Source organism: Oncorhynchus tshawytscha, linkage group LG02 (genome assembly GCF_018296145.1).
Source record: "Oncorhynchus tshawytscha isolate Ot180627B linkage group LG02, Otsh_v2.0, whole genome shotgun sequence".
Taxonomy (NCBI): domain Eukaryota; kingdom Metazoa; phylum Chordata; class Actinopteri; order Salmoniformes; family Salmonidae; genus Oncorhynchus; species Oncorhynchus tshawytscha.
The window spans coordinates 16,129,873-16,152,601 of NC_056430.1; the positions used below are offsets into that span (position 1 = coordinate 16,129,873).

General features: G+C 40.8%; 1 protein-coding gene across 1 annotated transcript in view; it reads right to left on the reverse strand.

Annotated features, from left to right (window-relative positions):
* Positions 1-93: 93 nt before the first annotated feature.
* Positions 94-22,729, reverse strand: part of LOC112247052 (guanine nucleotide-binding protein G(I)/G(S)/G(T) subunit beta-1-like) — a 25,725-nt gene continuing 3,089 nt past the window's right edge. Inside the window, exons 2-11 of the mRNA XM_024415697.2 lie at positions 11,363-11,471; positions 11,123-11,161; positions 10,723-10,829; positions 7,674-7,737; positions 7,314-7,476; positions 7,121-7,187; positions 6,769-6,970; positions 6,235-6,451; positions 1,934-2,049; positions 94-1,812 (exon numbers count right to left, since the gene is read on the reverse strand). Of these exons, the coding sequence (XP_024271465.1) occupies positions 1,943-2,049; positions 6,235-6,451; positions 6,769-6,970; positions 7,121-7,187; positions 7,314-7,476; positions 7,674-7,737; positions 10,723-10,829; positions 11,123-11,161; positions 11,363-11,419 (1,023 nt within the window). The 5' untranslated portion in view covers positions 11,420-11,471 and the 3' untranslated portion in view covers positions 94-1,812; positions 1,934-1,942. The remainder of the gene's footprint in view (positions 1,813-1,933; positions 2,050-6,234; positions 6,452-6,768; positions 6,971-7,120; positions 7,188-7,313; positions 7,477-7,673; positions 7,738-10,722; positions 10,830-11,122; positions 11,162-11,362; positions 11,472-22,729) is intronic.

Below are 22,729 nucleotides of genomic sequence, written 5' to 3' on the forward strand. Positions count from 1 at the left end.
TGTTTGGTGAGGGTTCCTTTCATTATTTTCACTAACAGGCAATATAGTTAATCTACATATAAACTAGAAAACATTTGACAAGTGGCATGAGAATAGGTTAAGAACAAGACATCTCAAACGGCTTTTTATTACATTTTCAATAACAGTACATTTTAGTACAGTATCTTGATCCAGCTCACTGTGGAACACCAAGGCTGTTTACACAGGCAGACCAATTGTTCTTTTTTTTCACTATTTGGACTTTTGACCAATCAGATCAGCACGTGTCAATAATTGGGCTGCCTGTGTAAACGCAGGACAAAATATTGAAATAAAATACAAAAAAATGTGTAAAGGGTGCAGAGCTCCATCTTATCAATGGAAGGAGAAAAGGAAACCCATCTCAATTGAATTGCAATTCATTTTTACTTGTGGCCACACACAAATAGATCACATGTAATTGTACATCACAGAAAAAGTGAAAAATGTCAACTATTAAAGAAAGTGCTTCTGTACAGTTGAGAATTGTTTTCTTCTGCCATTCAGATGCTATGACTTAAGACCAAGAAAAGAAATTACAAAATTAGTAAGGGCATAAATCAGAGAACATGTTTTTGTTCCATTGGGTGTGAACATTTAAAGGAGGTTAATCAAAAAAGGTTCACTATGAATTATATATAAAAAAAAATTGGCATCATTAGAACTGGTATATTTCACATGGAGTCTGCAGTCAATAGGAAATCCATTCTTCACTTTCAATTACTCTGGTGCATAGCTTTGCCAGTGTAAGTACATATGCAGTGTTTAGCCAAAATAAAATAGTTAACCGGTTACAATTTATGAACAAGACAGATGACTTGGATCTTTGCATCGTGGAAAGCAATTCTACAGCATGCATGCTTAAATTAACCCATGGCAGACAAAACAACATGTAAAATTTCAGAGAATTATTTTCAGACATTGATTTGTACATTTCATTCACAGAATAGCAATAACTGCTGTTTCAAGCACAGGAAAGGTGTCTGTCAGGTGGTCTTTCACTAAGTGGACACTAACAAAAATCCCCATCCATTAAACTAAATCCAGCCCCAACAATCACAAAACCCACCCTAAACCCCTATTCCCTACTCCACCCAATTAAGACAGAGTTAAGGGGTTAACTGAAATTAAGTTACTCATGAACTACTTCTGTATTGAAATTAGCATTCATCACAATTTATAGCATGTGCTTAGTTAAGTGTTAGTTCAAGCACATTTTATTTTTGTACAAAAAAAAGCCGTGATGAAACAAAAATAGCTGGCAAATAAATACATCATTGACGTTTTCTGAACGCAGCTCCTGTAATCTGGTCAATATTTTGCTTTCATGCTTTCTGCATGTTTTATTTTGTCTCAGCTTTCTTACATGATTAAACTGGATTAACATGACAAGCTTTATTTGAAAAGAACCTGACAAACGAAAGCAACCGAATAAAACAAACCATCAGAGAAAAGAATTCTTTAAAAAAAGAAAGTTAAATAATTTGTACAATTACGCTCAAACATTTGCTTTCAAGACATACATTTGCATGGGATGATAGTGTTTCGTCATTCAAGGTAACATAAAAGGGTCCAAGAAGGAATGCACAAGTTTTTGATTTGATACCACAGGAACTCTTCTTTTTAACTAGTTGACAAACAATTGTGCTCTTCTTGTGTAGGAAAGGCATTGGTTTCCCTTAGTTTGTGGTGTCCAAGTCAGTTTAAAACGGTGTTGAAGAAGATGCTATGAAATTTAACATTCTCAAGTTGTTGTAATGGTCTTCCAGTCAACTTTGGAGTTCAAAATGACACCTGAACAAGAAAAGTAAGAATGAGTCAGGGTTAACTTATACTGAACACACTGTACACAGCTGTTGTTCCATAAGTAGCTAAAAAGGCGTAGCTTTACAGCAATACAAAAAGGGCAAAGCACCTTCAGGTTTCAATTCCAGATCTTGAGAAAACTGTCCCAGGATCCTGTTGCAACTGCCATGCCATCGTCGGTGACTCCCAAGCAGCTAACACGGTTGTCATGTCCAGCCAACACACCTAAAACAGAACCACGATATTAGTCTCAGGAAGGTGCTGGGAATGATGGATTTAATTTAGCTGACTTTATAAATAAGTTAAAATGAGCTTGAAACATTTGTTGGGAGTTATTTTGAATTTCACATTTCCAGGACAGGTTGCATTTGACGTGTACAATATAAAACATGCTTGGTGTGCATTAGTGTTGTCACAATACTAGAATTGTGAATTTAATACCGATAGCTTCCAGGTTTAGCATTACGACACTCAATACCAAGACAAAAAAAAAGGCACATTAGCCAAAGTCACAGGATGGCACTTGATGCAGACAAACACAGCTACTGCTCTGTTCAATTGTTGGACATATTTAACTAGGCAAGTCAGTTAAGAACATATTCTTATTTACAAAGACGGCCTATTCCTTCCATTGGGGAATTGAACCCCGGTCTCCCACGTGAAAAGCAGGGACACACACCACTATACTAAAGAGAAGGTGTCTTGAGATCAACAATCAATTAGACATTTTGTTTGTCAATATTTTTTCAGGGACAGCTATGTATGCACTAATGAATGTATCAATTGTACAATCAATTTGACTTTGTTTTTACCAGTAACTACATAACGGTAGTCATTTATTTGAATGGTAAATCTCCATTGATAAACTTGGTAAATCAAGATGTAGCCTAGACATTCACAATACAGGTGAATGCATTTTCAATAGGAGTGTGTATGTGCATTGAGTTAACATTTTGCGTGTAAGGGGCAGTATTTTAGTTTTTGGCAAAAAAAACATACCCATTTGAAACTGCCTATTTCTCAGCCCCAGAAACTAGAATATGCATATAAAAGAAAAAAAAAGTAAAAAAGTATTTAGTCAGCCACCAATTGTGCAAGTTCTCCCACTTAAAAAGATGAAAGAGGCCTGTAATTTTCATCATAGGTACACTTCAACTATGACAGACAAAATGAGGAAAAAAAATCCAGAAAATCACATTGTAGGATTTTTTATGAATTTCTTTGCAAATTATGGTGGAAAATAAGTATTTGGTCACCTACAAACAATCAAGATTTCTGGCTCTCACAGACCTGTAACAACTTCTTTAAGAGGCTCCTCTGTCCACTCGTTAACTGTATTAATGGCACCTGTTTGAACTTGTTATCAGTATAAAAGACAACCTCAAACAGTCACACTCCAAACTCCACTATGGCCAAGACCAAAGAGCTGTCAAAGGACACCAGAAACAAAATTGTAGACCTGCACCAGGCTGGGAAGACTGAATATGCAATAGGTAAGCAGCTTGGTTCGAAAAAAATCAACTGTGGGAGCAATTATTAGGAAATGAAAGACATACAAGACCACTGATAATCTCCCTCGATCTGGGGCTCCACGCAAGATCTCACCCCGTGGGGTCAAAATGATCACAAGAACGGTGAGCAAAAATCCCAGAACCACACGGGGGGGACCTAGTGAATGACCTGCAGAGAGCTGGGACCAAAGTAACAAAGCCTACCATCAGTAACACACTAGGCCGCCAGGGACTCAAATCCTGCAGTGCCAGACATGTCCCCCTGCTTAAGCCAGTACATGTCCAGGCCCGTGTGAAGTTTGCTAGAGAGCATTTGGATGATCCAGAAGAAGATTGGGAGAATGTCATATGGTCAGATGAAACCAAAATAACTTTTTGGTAAAAACTCAACTCGTCATGTTTGGAGGACAAAAAATACTGAGTTGCATCCAAACACCACCATACCTACTGTGAAGCATGGGGGTGGAAACATCATGCTTTGGGGCTGTTTTTCTGCAAAGGGACCAGGACGACTGATCCGTGTAAAGGAAAGAATGAATGGGGCCATGTATCGTGAGATTGAGTGAAAACCTCCTTCCATCAGCAAGGGCATTGAAGATGAAACGTGGCTGGGTCTTTCAGCATGACAATGATCCCAAACACACCGCCCGGGCAACGAAGGAGTGGCTTCGTAAGAAGCATTTCAAGGTCCTGGAGTGGCCTAGCCAGTCTCCAGATCTCAACCCCATAGAAAATCTTTGGAAGGAGTTGAAAGTCTGTGTTGCCCAGCAACAGCCCCAAAACATCACTGCTCTAGAGGATATCTACATGGAGGAATGGGCCAAAATACCAGCAACAGTGTGTGAAAACCTTGTGAAGACTTACAGAAAACGTTTGACCTCTCATTGCCAACAAAGTGTATATAACAAAGTATTGAGAGAAACTTTTGTTGTTGACCAAATACTTATTTTCCACCATAATTTGCAAATAAATTCATTAAAAAAATCCTAATGTGATTTTCTGGATTTTTCCCCCTCATTTTGTCTGTCATAGTTGAAGTGTACCTGTGATGAAAATTACAGGCCTCTCATCTTTTTAAGCGGGAGAACTTGCAATTGGTGGCTGACTAAATACTTTTTTGCCCCACTGTAATTGTCAGATTAAGATAGGAAACCCTCTAAAGTTTCCAAAACTGTAAAAATATTGTCTGAGTATAACAGAACTGATATTGCAGGCGAAAACCTGAGGAAAATCCAATCAGGAAGTGCCTCTTATTTTGAAACCTCTGTTCCTATGCATGCCTTATCCTCCATTTAAAGTGATATCCTTTTTCTATGACTTCCCTAAGGTGTCAGTCTTTAGACAGTTTCAGGATTTTATTTTGAAAAATGAGCATGAAAGATCACATTGCGTAAGTGGATAGGTGGGGGCTCTCAGTGAGTTTTGCGCTACAGAGTAAAGCGGCCATTGTTTCTCCCGGTGTTATTGAAAAACCTACACAACCGGTTGATATATTATCGAATATATATTTTAAAAACAACCTGAGGATTGATTATAAAAACATTTGACATGTTTCTGTGGACATTATGAATATTATTTGGAATTTGTCTGCGTTGTCGTGACCGCTCTTTCCTGTGGATTTCTGAAGATAACGCAACGCAACAAACAGAGGTATTTTGGGTATAAAAATAATCTTTATGGAACAAAAGGAAAATTTGTTGTGTAACTAGGAGTGAGTGGGGAGCTGGCATGATGCAGCCTAGACTCCCAGTGCAGCATGAGTGGGGAGCTAACATGATGCAGCCCAGACTCCCAAAGCAGCATGAGTGGAGAGCTGACATGATGCAGCCCAGACTCCCAGACAGTGGAGTGGTTCCTCAGGACAGGCTAGATAGCATTGAGTAAAGCTAGGCATACGTTAGACAACAAAAATATTGACATTGTGGGACAACTCATTATGCAAATGGCCTGGATAATCTTTTCATCCTGTAGTCTGCTCACATTGAGATTTATCTTGACCCCGCCCGGTCCTGTGAATTCTATATATGTTGTGGCGCCATGGCCAAGAATGAGCGAGCAAAGGAGGACGAGTTGCACAAGTCCGAATTCTGGCATGTAAGAAAAATACAACCGGGACAGAAGATGCAGCTCAGGAGAGTGCAAGACTTATAAATCGCACTTCTTTCACCCGCTCACATTATGTGACCTACAACATCTTGAGTGGAGCATACAAATGACCTGCGATCCCAGAAATATGGCATAGATCCGAAATCGTTACAAAATCGCAGTTTAAGCTTCCCGAGTGACGCTGTGCCACTAGAGATTCTGGGTTCGAGTCCAGGCTCTGTCGCAGCCGACCGCGACCGGGAGACCCATGGGGCGGCACACAATTGGCCCAGTGTCGTCCAGGTTCGGGGAGGGTTAGGCCGGCAGGGATGTCCTTGTCCCATCGTGCACTAGCGACTCCTGTGGCGGACCAGACTTGGTGCACGCTGACACAGTCGCCAAGTGTACGGTGTTTCCTCCGACACATTGGCTTCTGGGTTAAGTGGGCATTGTGTCAAGAAGCAGGCTTGGTTGGGTTTCGGGGGATGCACAGCTCTCAACCTTCGCCTCTCCCAAGTCCGTACAGGAGTTGCAGTGATGAGACAAGACGAACTACCAATGGGAAACAACAAAATTGGGGAGAATTGGTTTTATTGCGGTTTAAAATGGTGTAATGTATGGTCAGCTTGACTGGACCAGGCAAGAGGCTCATTGGCTGATAGACAGACTTGATCCTGTCATGCAGTACGCGACATTAAGAACCAAAAATATAAAAACTTATACCGAACCGTTTTCATGTTGTAGTATCGAAAAAGGACCGAAGTTTTGTTATAGCGTGTGACGAGACATCTCTGGGGTGTTATCAGTGACTCACCAGCACGGTCAGCCTTCAGTGTGTCCCACACATTGCAGTTGAAGTCGTCATATCCAGCTAGGAGGAGACGGCCACTCTTGGAGAAAGCAACAGAGGTGATGCCACAAATGATGTTGTCATGCGAGTAGCACATCAGCTCCTGGTCGGCACGAAGATCGAAGAGTCTGCAGGTGGCGTCGTCAGAGCCCGTACAAAAGGCATTGCCATTGGGGAAGAACTGCAAAGCACAGATCATACAGTAATTACTTACTGAGCAAATAACTGACTATATTTTAATTAAAATGTGCATCTCAAAAACATTTTTTTTTTCAATCAAAGAACTGAAATGTATAAATTGAGATTATATTTCATGATTTGAGGACCACATTGGAAATAAGTGTTTTTACGGTTTGATGGGTCATCCTTTGGGTTTCTTGTACTTTTAAATATTGTTCTTAAAATGTACAAATTGTTTAACCTAAAATAAAGATGGATCAATGTAAAATGCCCTAATAGGCAATACGTGTGCATAGATATCTTTAAATATGCCCTTACACATATGGCATTGATGTCAGACTCATGCCCAGTGAAGGTCTGTCTGCACATGCCCTCTCTGACGTCCCAGAGTTTAGCCGAGGCATCACAAGCACCTGAGACAAATAGCCTAGTGTCAGGGGCCAATGAGAGGCTCATGACATCACCACTGTGACCAGCAAATGTGGTTGTCTGCTGGCCAGTCTCAATATCCCAAAGGGCACTGTAAAAACAACATCTGGTTAAAACAAGAGGCATGAGTTTCTATACAAATTCAATTCAAATTTAAGACATTTTAGGAAAATTAACAATGTTGTATTGGAAATAGACTGAGCAGCATCCTTACAGGACACAGAGTAATTCCTTTACTTACCAGGTGGTGTCTCCAGAGCTTGTAATAATCTGGTTGTCATCAACGAAGCGACAGCAGGACAGATAACCTGGAAATTAGATTTAATTTGTGCATTACTAACCCAGAAATGTTCTCATAGTGTGTTTTAAGTAGCAGAAAATGAGAAGGATTTCATAACAAATAACATGCCAAACAGAAAATGTAGTCTCTCTACCCGTGTGTCCAGCGAGCTCCCGGCTCACACGTACATTCCCCTCACGTGTCTTCAGGTTGTAAATAGAGCAGATGTTGTCCAGGCCTCCACATGCCACGTAGTTTCCTGAAGGTGCATATGAGCAGGTCATGACCCAGGAAGAACGCAAAGGAATGGCATGGACCTGCAAGGAGGTGGTGGATAAAAAACATGAAACCTTTGCACACCTGAAGTAATGAGCTCTTATTACAGGTGTGTAGGTGAATAAAACAACTAAAGTAGAATGTTTGAAGGGACAAAACGCAATGCCTATAATTGCAATGGAAACGTTGTAGTCGTCCTCTAAACAGAGCTACGGAAGTTGAGCTACTGAAGTCTGACCTTGTTAGTGGTATAGCTGTCCCAAATGATGAGTTTGCCATCTTGGGAAGCACTGACCAAGAGCCTGTGAGAAAGAGCAGAAACATAAGGTCATGGAATTACAGTTCCGTTTAAGAAATAAGCAATTTAAAAAAATCAAACTATAACTAGCTAAAATTCTATATGGAATAGAAAAGCAAACTAAAAGTAATTTATTAAGACTGTTTTGAATTGTAACTTGGGGCCAAATCTAAGCAATGACAATCATAGCAACAATGCATGCTTAGTCATAATAACACCTTCTTACATTTCCCACTATATCATGTGGAATAATACACTGCTCAAAAAAATAAAGGGAACACTTAATCACAATGTAACACCAAGTCAATCACAATTCTGTGAAATCAAACTGTCCACTTAGGAAGCAACACTGATTGACAATAAATTTCACATGCTGTTGTGCAAATGGAATAGACAACAGGTGGAAATTATAGGCATTTAGCAAGACACCCCCAATAAAGGAGTGGTTCTGCAGGTGGGGACCACAGACCACTTCTCAGTTCCTATGCTTCCTGGCTGATGTTTTGGTCACTTTTGAATGCTGCCGGTGCTTTCACTCACTCATGAGACGGAGTCTACAACCCACACAAGTGGCTCAGGTAGTGCAGCTCATCCAGGATGGCACATCAATGCGAGATGTGGCAAGAAGGTTTGCTGTGTCTGTCAGCGTAGTGTCCAGAGCATGGAGGCGCTACCAGGAGACAGGCCAGTACATCAGGAGATGTGGAGGAGGCCGTAGAAGGGCAACAACCCAGCAGCAGGACCGCTACCGCCGCCTTTGTGCAAGGAGGAGCAGGAGGAGCACTGCCAGAGCCCTGCAAAATGACCTCCAGCAGGTCACAAATGTGCATGTGTCTGCTCAAACGGTCAGAAACAGACTCCATGAGGGTGGTATGAGGGCCCGACGTCCACAGGTGGGGGTTGTGCTTACAGCCCAACTCCGTGCAGGACGTTTGGCATTTGCCAGAGAATACCAAGATTGGCAAATTCGCCACTGGCGCCCTGTGTTCTTCACAGATGAATGCAGGTTCACACTGAGCACATGTGACAGACGTGACAGTCTGGAGACGCCATGGAGAACATTCTGCTGCCTGCAACATCATCCAGCATGACCTGTTTGGTGGTGGGTCAGTCATGGTGTGGCGTGGTATTTCTTTGGGGGGCCGCACAGCCCTCCATGTGCTCGCCAGAGGTAGCCTGACTGCCATTAGGTACTGAGATGAGATCCTCAGACCCCTTGTGAGATCATATGCTGGTGTGGTTGGCCCTGGGTTCCTCCTACTGCAAGACAATGCTAGACCTCATGTGGCTGGAGTGTGTCAGCAGTTCCTGCAAGAGGAAGGCATTGATGCTATGGACTGGCCCGCCCGTTCCCCAGACCTGAATCCAATTGAGCACATCTGGGACATCATGTCTCGCTCCAGCCACCAACGCCACGTTGCACCACAGACTGTCCAGGAGTTTAGCGGATGCTTTAGTCCAGGTCTGGGAGGAGATCCCTCAGGAGCATGCCCAGGTGTTGTAGGGAGGTCATACAGGCACGTGGAGGCCACACACACTACTGAGCCTCATTTTGACTTGTTTAAGGACATTACATAAAAGTTGGATCAGCCTGTAGTGTGGTTTTCCACTTTGATTTTGAGTGTGACTCCAAATCCAGACCTCCATGGGTTGATAAATTTGATTTCCATTGATAATTTGTTGTCAGCACATTCAACTATGTAAAGAAAAAAGTATTTAATAAGAATATTTAATTCATTCAGATCTAGGATGTGTTATCCAGTTATGCATTAGGGGGCGCTATTACATTTTTTTGGATGAAAAACGTTCGTTTTAAACAAGATATTTTGTCACGAAAAGATTCTCGATTATGCATATAATTGACAGCTTTGGAAATAAAACACTGACGTTTCCAAAACTGCAAAGACATTGTCTGTGAGTGCCACAGAACTGATGTTACAGGCGAAACCCAGATAAAAATCCAACCAGGAAGTGCCGCATTTTTTAAAACCGCCTCGTGCCAATGACTCCTTATATGGCTGTGAATGAGCTACGAATGAGCTTACGTTTTCCACGTATTCCCCAAGGTGTCTACAGAATTGTGACGTCTTTTTTACGCATTTCCATTGAAGAATAGCCGTAAGGGACCATATATAGCAAGTGGTCACATGGTGTCTCCAGCAGAAAATCTTGTGTAAAATACTGAGGTAGCCATTTTTCCAATCGCTTCTTATGAGAAACCAATTGCCTCAATGGATATACATGTTAAAAACACCTTGAGGATGGATCCTAAACAACGTTTGCCGTGTTTGTCGATATTATGGAGTTCATTTTGAAAAAAGTTTGGCGTTGTAGTGGTAGCATTTTCCGGTCGATTTCTCAGCCAAGCACGAGAGCTATTTCGACCTACAAAAATAATATTTTTGGAAAAAAGGAACATTTGCTATCTAACTGGGAGTCTCCTGAGTGAAAGCATCCGAAGTTCTTCAAAGGTAAATTATTTAATTTGGTTGCTTTTCTTATTTTCGTGAAAATGTTGCCTGCTGCCAGCAGAGCCTAGCATAGCATTATGCCATGATAAACTTACACAAATGCTTGTCTAGCGTTGGCTGTAACGCATATTTTGAAAAACTGAGATGACAGTGTTGTTAACAAAAGGCTAAGCTTGTGTTTGAATATATTTAATTCATTTGCGATTTTCATGAATAGGAAAAGTTTAGGGGTAATTTATGTCCGCTGCGTTATGCTAATTCGTTTGAGGCTATGATTACGATCTCGGATTGCTCGTCGCAAGAGGTTCATTTAGTGTTCCCTTTATTTTCTTGAGCAGTGTATAATAACCAATTCATGCCAAGGGTTATACAATTATATACCATGCCAACTTTAATATTTGACAACTGGAATCATTCAACTATTTGTCATTGCAAAAACTCCAAAAAGCAGTACAGAACAAATGGAAATTACCTTCCTAGCTTGTGAAAGACACTATAAAAATTACACTTGGGTTTACCTGGAATCAGTGCCCCAATGCATGGCATAGATCTTAGCCAAATGCCCCCTCAGTGTTCTTCTTGTGCGCATCTGAATACGGCCAACAGGATCAATATTGGCTGTGATCTGCAAAACAAACAAACACAGTTACATAAAGCCATCAATAGCAGATTGCATTGAATGTTTTGCATATCCCTAGTTAAAGATGTACTATGCAGAAATCACTCCACAATTTTATGGTTGTTAAAATTGTAAGTTTGCCTAATTTCAGTTTATGACAAAACAAGCAAGCATCATTGCACCATATAAACCGCTGTTAAATATATTTTCCATAACCAAAAATATTGTATTTTTCTCTGTTTGAAGCTGCCGTACAAAACCGAAAGTACAAGACGCAAAAACCAAAACTAAACTTTTACCTGTGATAGCGTGGCATCTGCACATGCTTTCCTGGCATCCTGCAAAAGTAAGACAATTAAAACCATCACACAAATTTAACAACCAAACACTGTCAGAAGATTATGTAGCTTTGTTATGACACTGTTGAGACTTGATTATGAGCGCAGAGACAATTAAATTATTTCTGAAATACGCAATTTCTGTAGGTTTTAAACAATTGCTCCTGCCCATTGACGGTAGATGGAGGGATAAACACTCACTCTGATCTGGTTTTTGAGCTGCTCAGCCTCCTGGCGTAACTGGTCCAGTTCACTCATGTTGCCCTGCTAGTAGGTCTGTCTCGCTCCAGCTGCTGGGACAGTCGTTAATCTGAAAGAGGAAGAAAGAAGAGTCTCAGTAATCATGTTTCCAGCAAACCTTTTTATGCGAATAAAGTACGTCGGCAAAAAAATTAATTCACGACAGGCCTGGTGAAAACAGCAAATGTTGGTCGACAAATGTTACGCTAGTCAAGGTGGGATCCTTAATTGTCGATAAAATTAATTATGAGAGAAATGGCGATGAAATACCTTTATGCACAAATATTGATATAATAACCATCAAATCGAAGTAAACTTGGGAGTTACGCCCCACTACTGTATGCCCCCCCCCCACTACGACTCCGGAAAGAATGCAGTTTTATTAGGCTACAGATGAAATAAATGATGAACTTCACATGGTGTTGAAAGTGCAATCGGGGTATGATGTTCCTGTCCAATAAATATCGTGGGTCTTATTCTGGAGACATGATCAATGCTTGGCTACCTTTTGAAAAATGTATCTATTTTGTCCATAATGTCATCATGTAGGCTATCTACCCACACTGTACCTGCCAGCTGTTGACTAAAGTGCATGTGCCAAGACCAGAGTGGGCACATTCTCAATATAACGCAATTTACATTTTTCCCAAAACCATCAGAGTTGGAAATGCGATGGAATCTGTCACCAGATCGCTTGTCACTCACACATTATGTAACCAACTGATCATGTTTTCCCCTCGTTGAGCTGTGAAAGCATTGAAATGGCATCATTTAGACAAACAAAGCTAGATGATGTTCTGTCACAAAGGGCTGTTTGTTCCAGAAAACAAAACATAGGTGATTTTATGTATCCTGTCATTCGTGGATAGGCCTAACACCTCGATCAGAACGACAGCGCCATTACATCAATACAGCGTAATCAATTCTGCAGTCAAACTTCTCTCATTATGTACAGTGCATTCGAAAAGTATTTAGACTCATTGACTTTTTCCACATAACAGGCTTATTCTATAATGGATTGAATAAAAGTCAATCTACACACACACAATACCCTACCCATAATGACAAAGTGAAAACAGGTTTTACAAATGTATTAAAAATAAAAACCGGGGGAAGAAAAAAGTATTCAGACCCTTTGCTATGAGAATTGAAATTGAGCTCTAATGCAGCCTGTTCCCATTTATCTTTCTTGAGACGTTTCTAAAACTAGATTGGAGTCCACCTGTGATCATTTCAATTTATTGGACATGATTGGGAAAGGCACAGAGCAAAAACCAAGCCTCGAGGTCGAAGGAATTGTCCGTAGGGCTCCAAGGCAGGATTGTGTCAAGGCAGACCTGGGGAAGGGTACCGAAAATATCTGCAGCATTGAAGGTCCCCAAGAACACAGTGGCTTCCATCATTCTTAAATTAATGAAGTTTGGAACCACCAAGACTCTTCCTGGAGCTGGCTGCCCAGCCAAACGGGGGAGAAGGGCCTTGGTCAAGGAGGTGACCAAGAAACGATGGTCACTCAGACAAAGCTCCTCTGTGGAGATGGGAGAACCTTCCAGAAGGACAACCATCTCTGCAGCACTCCACCAATCAGGCCTTTATGGTAGTGGCCAGACGGAAGCCACTCCTACATAAAATGCACGACAGCCCACTTGGAGTTTGCCAATAGGAACTTAAAGGACTCTGACCATGAGAAACAAGATTCCCTGGTCTGATGAAACCAAGATTTGGCCTGAATGCCAAGTGTCACGTCTGGAGGAAATCAGGCACCGCTCATCACCTGGCCAATGCCATCCCTACGGTGAAACATGGTGGCGGCAGCATCATGTTGTGGGGATGTTTTTCAGCAGTAGGGACTGGGAGACTAGTCAGGAGAGGGAAAGATGAACAGAGCAAAGTATAGTGAGATCCTTGATAAAAACCTGCTCCAGAGCGCTCAGACTGGGGCGAAGGTTCACCTTCCAACAGCACAACGACCCTAAGCAGACAGCCAAGACAATGCAGGAATGGCTTCGGGACAAGTCTCTGAATGTCCTTGAGTGGCCCAGCCAGAGTCCGGACTTGAACCTGATCGAACATCTCTGGAGAGACCTGAAAATACCTGTGCAGCGACACTCCCCAAACAACCTGACGGAGCTTGAGAGGATCTGTAGAGAAGAATAGGAGAAACAACCCAAATACAGGTATGCCAAGTTTGTAGATGGTAAAGACTCGAGGCACAAAGTACTGAGTAAAGGGTCTGAATACTTATGTAAAATGTTACGTTTAAAAGAAATACATTTGTAAAAATGTAGAACCGGTTTCTGCTTTGTCATTATGGAGTATTGCGGGGAACAATTGATTTTAGAATAAGGCTGTAACGTAACAAAATGTGGAAAGAAAGAGGGGTCTGATTACGTTCTGAATGCACTGTATGTAATCCAATATTTAAGTGAATATTTGTGCAACAAAACATTCACCTTTTGCTTGTATTTGTCAAATTTACACATACAATTTGACACGTTGGATAAATCCAATGTATGCACCACACAAAACACAATTGCAACGCAATGGTGCAAGGCAAATGCAGAATTCCATTGGAAATTAATGTACTTCTAATATACCAACATGCAATGATGCTGTCGGTCTGATTGAGGTGCAAGTCTTTGGTAAAGAAATAGGCTGATGACACATTTGCATAGATGGACATTGTCCACTTCAAAGAACTCTCAACCAGAAAACGGATTTTCTGAACTAGTAACTACTTTCCTTCTACAGGGAAACGTTGTGCAGTCATTAAACAACAAATTGCGTCAGGAGAAGTAGGCTGTGACACCGTTGCTTTGGCTAGTGCAGGCCTACACTCTCATAGCCTACATAACAGTACTTCTGTTGGCTTGGCCAGTGCAGCAGGCCCATACACTTATATCCTACATTAGAGCGCTTCTCCTGCCCTCACACAACTCTGCTACTGACTCACAGTCCTATCTTCTCACCTCAATGTCATTGATATAATCCTGAGACACACTTAACTTCTTGGTGACAGGGGGGGCAGTATTGAGTAGCTTGGATGAATAAGGTGCAGAGTAAACTGCCTGCTACTCTGTCCCAGATTCTAATATATGCATATTATTAGTAGTATTGGATAGAAAACACTGAAGTTTCTGAAACTGTTTGAATGATGTCTGAGTATAACAGAATATGGCAGGCAAAAACCTGAGACAAATCCAACCAGGAAGTGGGAAATCTGAGGTTTGTAGTTTCATTTAAGTGATTGAAGAGGACAATGTCCATCTATGCAGAGAAGAGTTTGTCTGTAGAAAGTTGTTTGAGGCTTCTATTGTGGAAGGGTGTCAAATAAACGCTGTTTCAACAAGTGGACTAGGCTGAAGCCAATCAGTTGTTTACTGCGCGGTCACACAGGTGCGCCATTCCTTCTTTTTCCTCTGTAATGAATACGCTATTGTCCAGTTGGAATATTATTGAAGATTATAAAAAAGACCCTAAGGAATGATTGTAAACATCGTTTGACATGTTTGTACAAACTAAGGGAACTCTTGACCTTCCAGACCATTCGTCTGGATTTTGAGCTCGCGCATTGTGCCTTTGGAATAGTGAACTAAACGCGAACAAAACGGAGGTATTTGGACATAAATGAGCGTAATCAAACAAAACAAACATTTCTTGTGGGAGTCCTGGGAGTGCATTCCGATGAAGATCAGTAAAGATTTATAATACTATTTATGACTTTTGTTGACTCCACAATTTGGCAGGTAACTGCTCGCTTTTGTGGCTGAACCTGTTCTCAGATAATTGAATAGTGCTTTTGCCGTAAAGCTTTTTTGAAATCTGACACAGCGGTTGCATTAAGAACAAGTTTCTCTTTAATTCTATGTAAAACATGTATCTTTCATCAAAGTTTGATGAGTATTTCTGTTATTAAATGTGGCTCTGCAATTTCTCCAGATGTTTTGGAGGCAATACTGAACATGGTGCCAATGTAAACAGAGGTTTTTGGATATAAATATGAACTTGATCGAACAAAACATACATGTATTGTGTAACATTGAGTCCTGGGAGGGTCATCTGATGAAGATAGTCAAAGTTTAGTGATTAATTTTATCTATATTTCTGCTTTTTGTGACACCTCTCTGGTTGGAAAATGGCTGAATGCTTTCTGTGACTAGTTGCTGACCTAACAATGATATGTTCTGCTTTCACCGAAAAGCCTTTTTGAAATTGGACACGGTGGTTGGATTAACGAGAAGTGGATCTTTAAAATTGTGTAAAATACTTGTATGGTTGAGGAATTTTAATTATGAGATTTGTTGTTTTGAATTTGGTGCCCTGCAATTTCACTGGCTGTTGGCGAGGTGGGACGCTAGTGTCCCAAACGTTCCCAGAGAGGTTAATTTAACCTTCCCTGACAAACCTGTTAAGACATGACTGGCCAGATGATCTGAAAAACAGTTATCCTGCTGACCCCAATCCACTGGTTGATGCTCACTAGATCAGCCAACGGTGCTAAGTGATCAATAAACCATTTATAGCGATACAGGCTGATCTGATCACACTCGTCTGGGCAACCTAAACATATAATTTACCCCAAACAGTAGCCTAAAGCACTGATCTTCCTATTAGTCAAATACAGAACATGGTCAGAGAAAACAGAGGTAATTTTCAAAACACTTAACATTTTAGTAATTTAGCAGAGCAATTGGGCTTAAGTGCCTTGCTCAAGGGCAGAGTTTTTTTTTTTTTTTTACATAGTAGGCTCAGAGATTCTAACCAGAGACCTTTCGGTTACTGGCCTTACTCTCTTAACTGCTAGGATAACATTCTATTGTGAAAAACAGAGATTATCCACACACCAGCATTGTGAAAGGTACCAGTAATACGGGAAACAGCCTTGACCTCACATTCGCAGAAGACTGGATTAGCACATTTGGATATGAATGAAACATAAGGACTATAAACAAAACCTTTGGTTTTAGCCCCAGTTCTTCCTCCTAGCTAACCCCATCACCTTACTCCATGTATTTCACTCTGTACGGTCAAAGTGTTTGAGTGCTAGACTGAGGATCTTCTCTAAACTGAGCAAATCACACTCAAGGTCCTCTCTGATAAAAATATCACTGTTAATTCCATGACTACTTGCCATCCACATCCGTCCTTAAGATCAGAGGGGGGACGTGTTGAATTAACCTTATAACATGAGAAAAGTGAGTAACAAAATCAGGAGGGAGACACTAGGACTCAACTTCCGTATAACACACTATTACTGTGGCAACCGAATGTGGGACGTAGAATGACAACGTTAATCATGGAGATATGTAATTAAAAACTCCATTCTGCACTAGCATTTGTTCAAACACCTAATTCATTGAGTTCGATGTTGAGTCTTGGTTGTAAGTTACTTGGAGTCAATGCAGGCACAATTCAGAAGATGCTCAAACCTAAACATAGGACTCAGTCACAGTTCATCCCTACACTACCTCAGGGTAAGAAAACAAAGAACAAATTCTGCAATGTGGGTGAACTAGATGCTCTCAGAGTCTGTCCATAATCCCTTACTGTAAGAAGTTCTTCTGCCCCTCATTTCTCCAAGCGCCTGATCAGAATCAGCTGACAGCATGATAAACAGGGAGTGGTGACAAATAGCCTGGAGGTGTGGCTTAATGACTGCTGAGGTCTCGAGGGCAGCCGGAGTCTGCTGCTCAACATAAATGTTTTCATAATGTTTATGTTTCCATGCAGCCATACAAATTCACCTTTCAGAGCATGATCTCAGTAGTGTTCAGGATTATTTTAGTTTAACGTTGATACATTTTCCATATTTCAGATGTTTCTATTGCCTTTTCCAACAAAAAATAAAAATGGGAGAAATGGCAAACGTGCATAAAGATGGCAGAATTCAGATAAAGTTATTGTTTAAGCACCATCCACCGAGTTCTTAAACTACAGCACACAATATGGTTTGGTTTCCCAAATTGCTGGCGTCTTGAAGCTAAAATTGGGATCATGTATACTCTACTAATGGCTAGAGCTGTTGCGGTGACTGTATCACCGCCACACCGGCAGTCATGAGTGACATTCTAAGTGACGATTGAGTCACAGTAATCTCCTCTCATGCACAAAAATGACATACCTCAAGTGTGATTGACTTGGAGTTCCAGTGTGTTGTATAAGTGTTCCCTTTATTTTTTTGAGCAGTGTATATTAGTACCAGTCAAAAGTTTGGACACACCTACTCATTCAAGGGTTTCTTTATTTAGTATTTTCTACATCGTAGAATAAGAGTTAAAACTATGAAATAACACATGGAATCATGTAGCAACCAAAAAGTGTTTAACACATCAATATATTTTATATTTGAAATTCTTCAAAGTAGCCACCCTTTGCCTTGATGACAGCTTTGCACACTCTTGGCATTCTCTCAACCAGCTTCACCTGGAATGACTTTCCAACAGTATTGAAGGAGTTCCCACATATGCGGAGCACTTGTTGGCTGCTTTTCCTTCACTCTGTGGTCCAACTCATCCCAAACCATCTCAATTGGGTTGAGGTCAGGTGATTGTGGAGGCCAGGTCATCTGATGCAGCACTCCATCACCCTCCTTCTTGGTCAAATAGCCCTTACACAGCCCGGAGATGTGTTTTGGGGCATTGTCCTGTTGAAAAACAAATTACAGTCTCACTAAGTGCAATCCAGATGGGATGGCGTATCGCTGCAGAATGCTGTGGTAGCCATGCTGGTTAAATGTGCCTAGAACCCTAAATAAATCAGTGTCACAAGCAAAACACCCCCACACCAAACCTCCTCCTCACTTCACGGTGAGAACCACATGTGGAGAGCATCCGTTCACCTACTCTCCATCTCACAAAGACACACCGGTTAGAACCAAACATCTCAATTTGGACTCATCAGACCAAAAGGACAGATTTCCACCGGTCTAATGTGCATTGGTCGTATTTCTTGGCCCAAGCAAGTCTCTTCTTATTATTGGTGTCTTTTAGTAGTGGTTTCTTTGCAGCAATTTGACCATGAAGGCCTGATTCACGCAATCTCCTCTGAACAGTTGATGTTGAGATTTATTTGGGCTGCAATTTCTGAGGCTGGTAACACTAATGAACATATATTTAAAGTTAGCAGCTTTTAAGCATTCTAGTACAGTTAAACAGTTGAAACAAAGTGTCATGTTTGTTTAGTTAGGAACTGATTGTTTAATAACTTGTAAATTAGAAAAACTACAAATCCATGAATGTACTTTATCACTCAACAGATATTCACAGAAATATTTTAGCTGCCCCACATTACAAAGGTGGTGAAGTTGTCAGTGTCCCTTCTTACTATCCAATCTTGACTGTATGGAGAAACTTAAAAATGCTTTGAAAGAAACATTGGTTGAAACTAAAATGCAGTTAATCAATTTAGCTTTAAATGCTTGAAAAAAAAAAGACTGTCTCTAGGCTGTCATAGACTGCACAACTTAAACTTTTAAAATGTGCTCAACTTACTCGACTAGTAAAATGCGAGCAAATTTACAACACATCTTGTCTTTCATTTAAGAAATAAAACAAACAAAACTGCTTTGTTTCAAATTAAATGAAAATCACCACCTATAACATCATGAATAAACAGAAAAGCCATTGGTATTGGTCCATTTTTTCCCCAGTGACAAAATGGCTGTTACAATATGACTGCCCATTTACAATTTTTGTTGGGGGACAGTTGGGGGAGGTTTTTCTTCAAAGAGGACCTGCTTGGCTTCGTCACAAGAGTTATTACTTTTTCATCTACAATGTGTGAAGCTGCACTGAAAAGGCACTCACTGTCCATACTAGTACAGGGAAGCACCAAGACACTTAATACAACATATTTCATTATTCTTGCATTCCAAAGGATCATTAGAAATAGATCAACATTGGCTAATGTTGGCCAATGTAGTAACCGAAAATGACAATACAAAGAGTCTCTAACGGAGACACACTGACTAAAAAGTTATCCACACATGTCCCATTACCAGTAAAACAATCAAAACCTATTCACTTACTTCCTGTTTCATTGTTCAGTCATTTCATTCTCAACCATGATTTCAGCATACATGTCAAGCAGTGAAGTTTCAGCTGTCTGCGGCCTCTTCTGTCGTGGGTCCTCTTCCCCGGTGCTTCACTGTCACTGTGTCCGTTTCCATCTTGTCCAGCTGTGTCTAACATTTCACAAACCCTGTTTCGTGTCACCATCGAAGTGGCAGTCCTTGTACCTAGCATCAAGCATGGTGGCGACATAGTAAAGAGGCTCAGAGAGAATGCCACCGGATCACTTGTTCACAGCCTCTACTAGAGTACTTTCGGAAGTTTGAACCCCACGTCTGTGTTGGCAGTGTTGTTGAGCCGGCGTTTCAATACCATTAGAGGGTCCTGCTGCAGACGCAGTTGATGAGCTTATTTCGCAGTTGTTTCAATGGAGCTAGGAGTGTGTTCATGTCAATGAGAGTCCACTGGTTTGTACTGATTGTTGCAGGTAACTCAGTCAGCTGCGTACACGCCAAGCACTCGTTTTTGTTCCAGCAGGCTCTCCGTGTAAACAGTACTGTTCCATCTGGTGGAAACATCTTGCTTAAGCCTTTTCATTTTCACTCCAAGCTGCTCCTGTACTGCTTGCAGGCGGATGTATGCTAGCTGCGAGTGTTTAAAATGACCCACTATCTTCCTACCTCTTCCCACTGTGTCAGATATGCTGCGTTGGGCCAAAACACCTTAATTCACAGTCAGTTGCTGGCGACTCCGCATTCTTCCAAAGCCTTTGTCATGTTACGTACATTAACACATTGTGCTTGGGGATTTTCCAAGTTTCAAACATGTTCTCAAATGCCATTGAAATGGCTGTAGTGGTATGAGAACAAGCAAATTCTTGAGCTTGTAATACAGCTTTCCTCAGTACAAAATCCTTGTTGACCCACTGTGCTGTATGACTCAGCATGCTCATGGGTCTGATATCGCTAGTCCAAATGTCAGTCATGAAGCTAATCTCAGTGACACCCATTGCAAGTAGCTCACAAATGTGCATTTCAACAATACTGTGCAACTCTGGTAGGGCAACATCTGAAAAATAGCACTTACTTGGTAGTGTGTACCGGGGCTCGAGGTGCTCGACTAATCGGCAAAAGCCAACATCATCCACGACAGAGAACAGTTGATTGTCACGGGCAATTAATTCCATTATCTTGGCATTAATGGATTTCGCCTTTGAGTTGTCTCGCTGAAATTCTATTTCAAATGACTGCTCGACTTGAACTTAAGTTGTTGGAAGTGCGCGCTTAGTTTTTTTTCTGGTTTTGTTCTAAGTAGTCAGTGAACGTCTGGGGGTGATTTTCAAATCAGTAATTAGGTTTGTGGTTTTGAAAGATTTCACTTTCTCCCCTCTGGAAATAATAGCGGCACAAACTTTGCATATGACCTTTGTTATCTTCCTTTGAAACTTCAAAATAGATCCACACAGCAGACATTGTGGGCTAGGTTAGGAATGCTGTGTTGCACATGTAGCTCCGTATTTTTCGTGGCATCATTACGTCATCTACCTATGTCAGCTTTGACATTGGATTTGCACATTGGCGTTATACATAGACCCGATGTTGGCATTTTTAGCTAATCTTATCTGATTCCGATATGCTTACCGATATATTGTGCATCCCTAATGTGCGCACACACACACGAACCCAAGCTTGAAAAAAAAAAAAATTATAATAATGATTGTGCCGTTATACAACACAGTCTACCGCATAATTATGCGCGGCAGAAAAAATTTTTTTTTATTTTTTAAAACTGGTACATAATTGGTCTTGCATAAATTAAATTCATTTAGAGTTGGCCTACAATTAGTGACTTTGTATATGGTTTCAAATAGCCTGGTAATAGGGCATTTTTAAATTTTCATAATTAATAGGTTGACATTACCTTTAGGTACAGAAGATCGAATCTCGCCACCGTGCATTTCCATCTCCTCCCTTCATACCTTTCTCGAGCACGCAGAGAGAGGTGCTACTAACAGTTTAATGAAATATGTTTCATTGTGAAAACGTATTACTATCAATGATCCCAAACAGATTTCACTTGGTTTCCCAAATTAAGCACTGTGTAGCTTCAGGAACAGGGTTGGAGACCCCACGGTACACAGAGTTTGGGAGAAATATCACCTGTGCTGCGGAGAGACCCTGCATGCTCCTCAAACAGAGGTTGATGTGTGGAATAAAATAACCAGAATAGCCTACCCAACATGAGTGAAAAACAAAACAGCAGAAAGTGTCCTACATTCGCTATTCAAGTACATACAGATGACATCTTTTTTCTCCTGACCCTGTTCCTGCACATTTGATGTGAAATGTGAAATTCTAGTAATATTAGTAAAGACAAGATTCAGAATAGTTTGATGGGTGAAAGTATGATCACTTGATGAGAGAACAGCGTTTGCAGCCTGAGGCAAGGAACAGACCGCAAGCTTTTTTGTGACTTTCTCAAATCATCAATAGCCTATAGTTTCATCATGCAGCCCATACATCTTTTGATATTCAAGGCATCCTAAATGTTTATTATTCACAACTAAAGTTGTCAAATTACTCTAAATCTAGCATATAGAACCTGTTTAAAAATGATCACTTTTACACTCAAAATGCTCCTGAATGGGAAACATATCCTTTCTATTTTATTCAGCTAAGTTCAATTATATTAGTCTTACTATAAAATAATGGCACAGGATTTAAGAATATCTTGTCTGCTAATTAAACGAGCCTATGCATGGCACACTGCCAGATAAACTGTAGGCTAACATGCTGTTCTTCTGAAATACATTTTCTTCACATCATGTTTGTTTAGACCTGCCTAAAATAAATACATTGATTTATGATGGTGTAAAGTCAACTGATTCATTAGACATGTAGATGTTTCAAAGGCGCGCAATAGTGGCTTGCTAAACGTGTTTATGTTAATTAACGGCAAATTACCATGAGACCGGCAGTCTTTTACACGACAATACCTGGCTGACAAAATGTCATGACCACCACAGCCCTACCAATGACCATACAAAAGAAGTATAGCGGAGAGCAATGAACAAATATGGCAAATTTAACAAATCAAGGAATTTGTGGTAAATGCATGGGGCCCCGCCATCTTCATACACCTCCGCTATTGCATAATAAAACACTAAAAGAGCACAAAATGTAGGCCTGCGTTGTAGAAAGCTTGATGCTATTATATCAGTGCAACAAATGTCATATGGCAAAAGCTGGATCATAGAAAAGACCATAACCAGCACTATCACTGACCAAGCCTGTAATCCTAAAAGCTCAAATCCACAGAC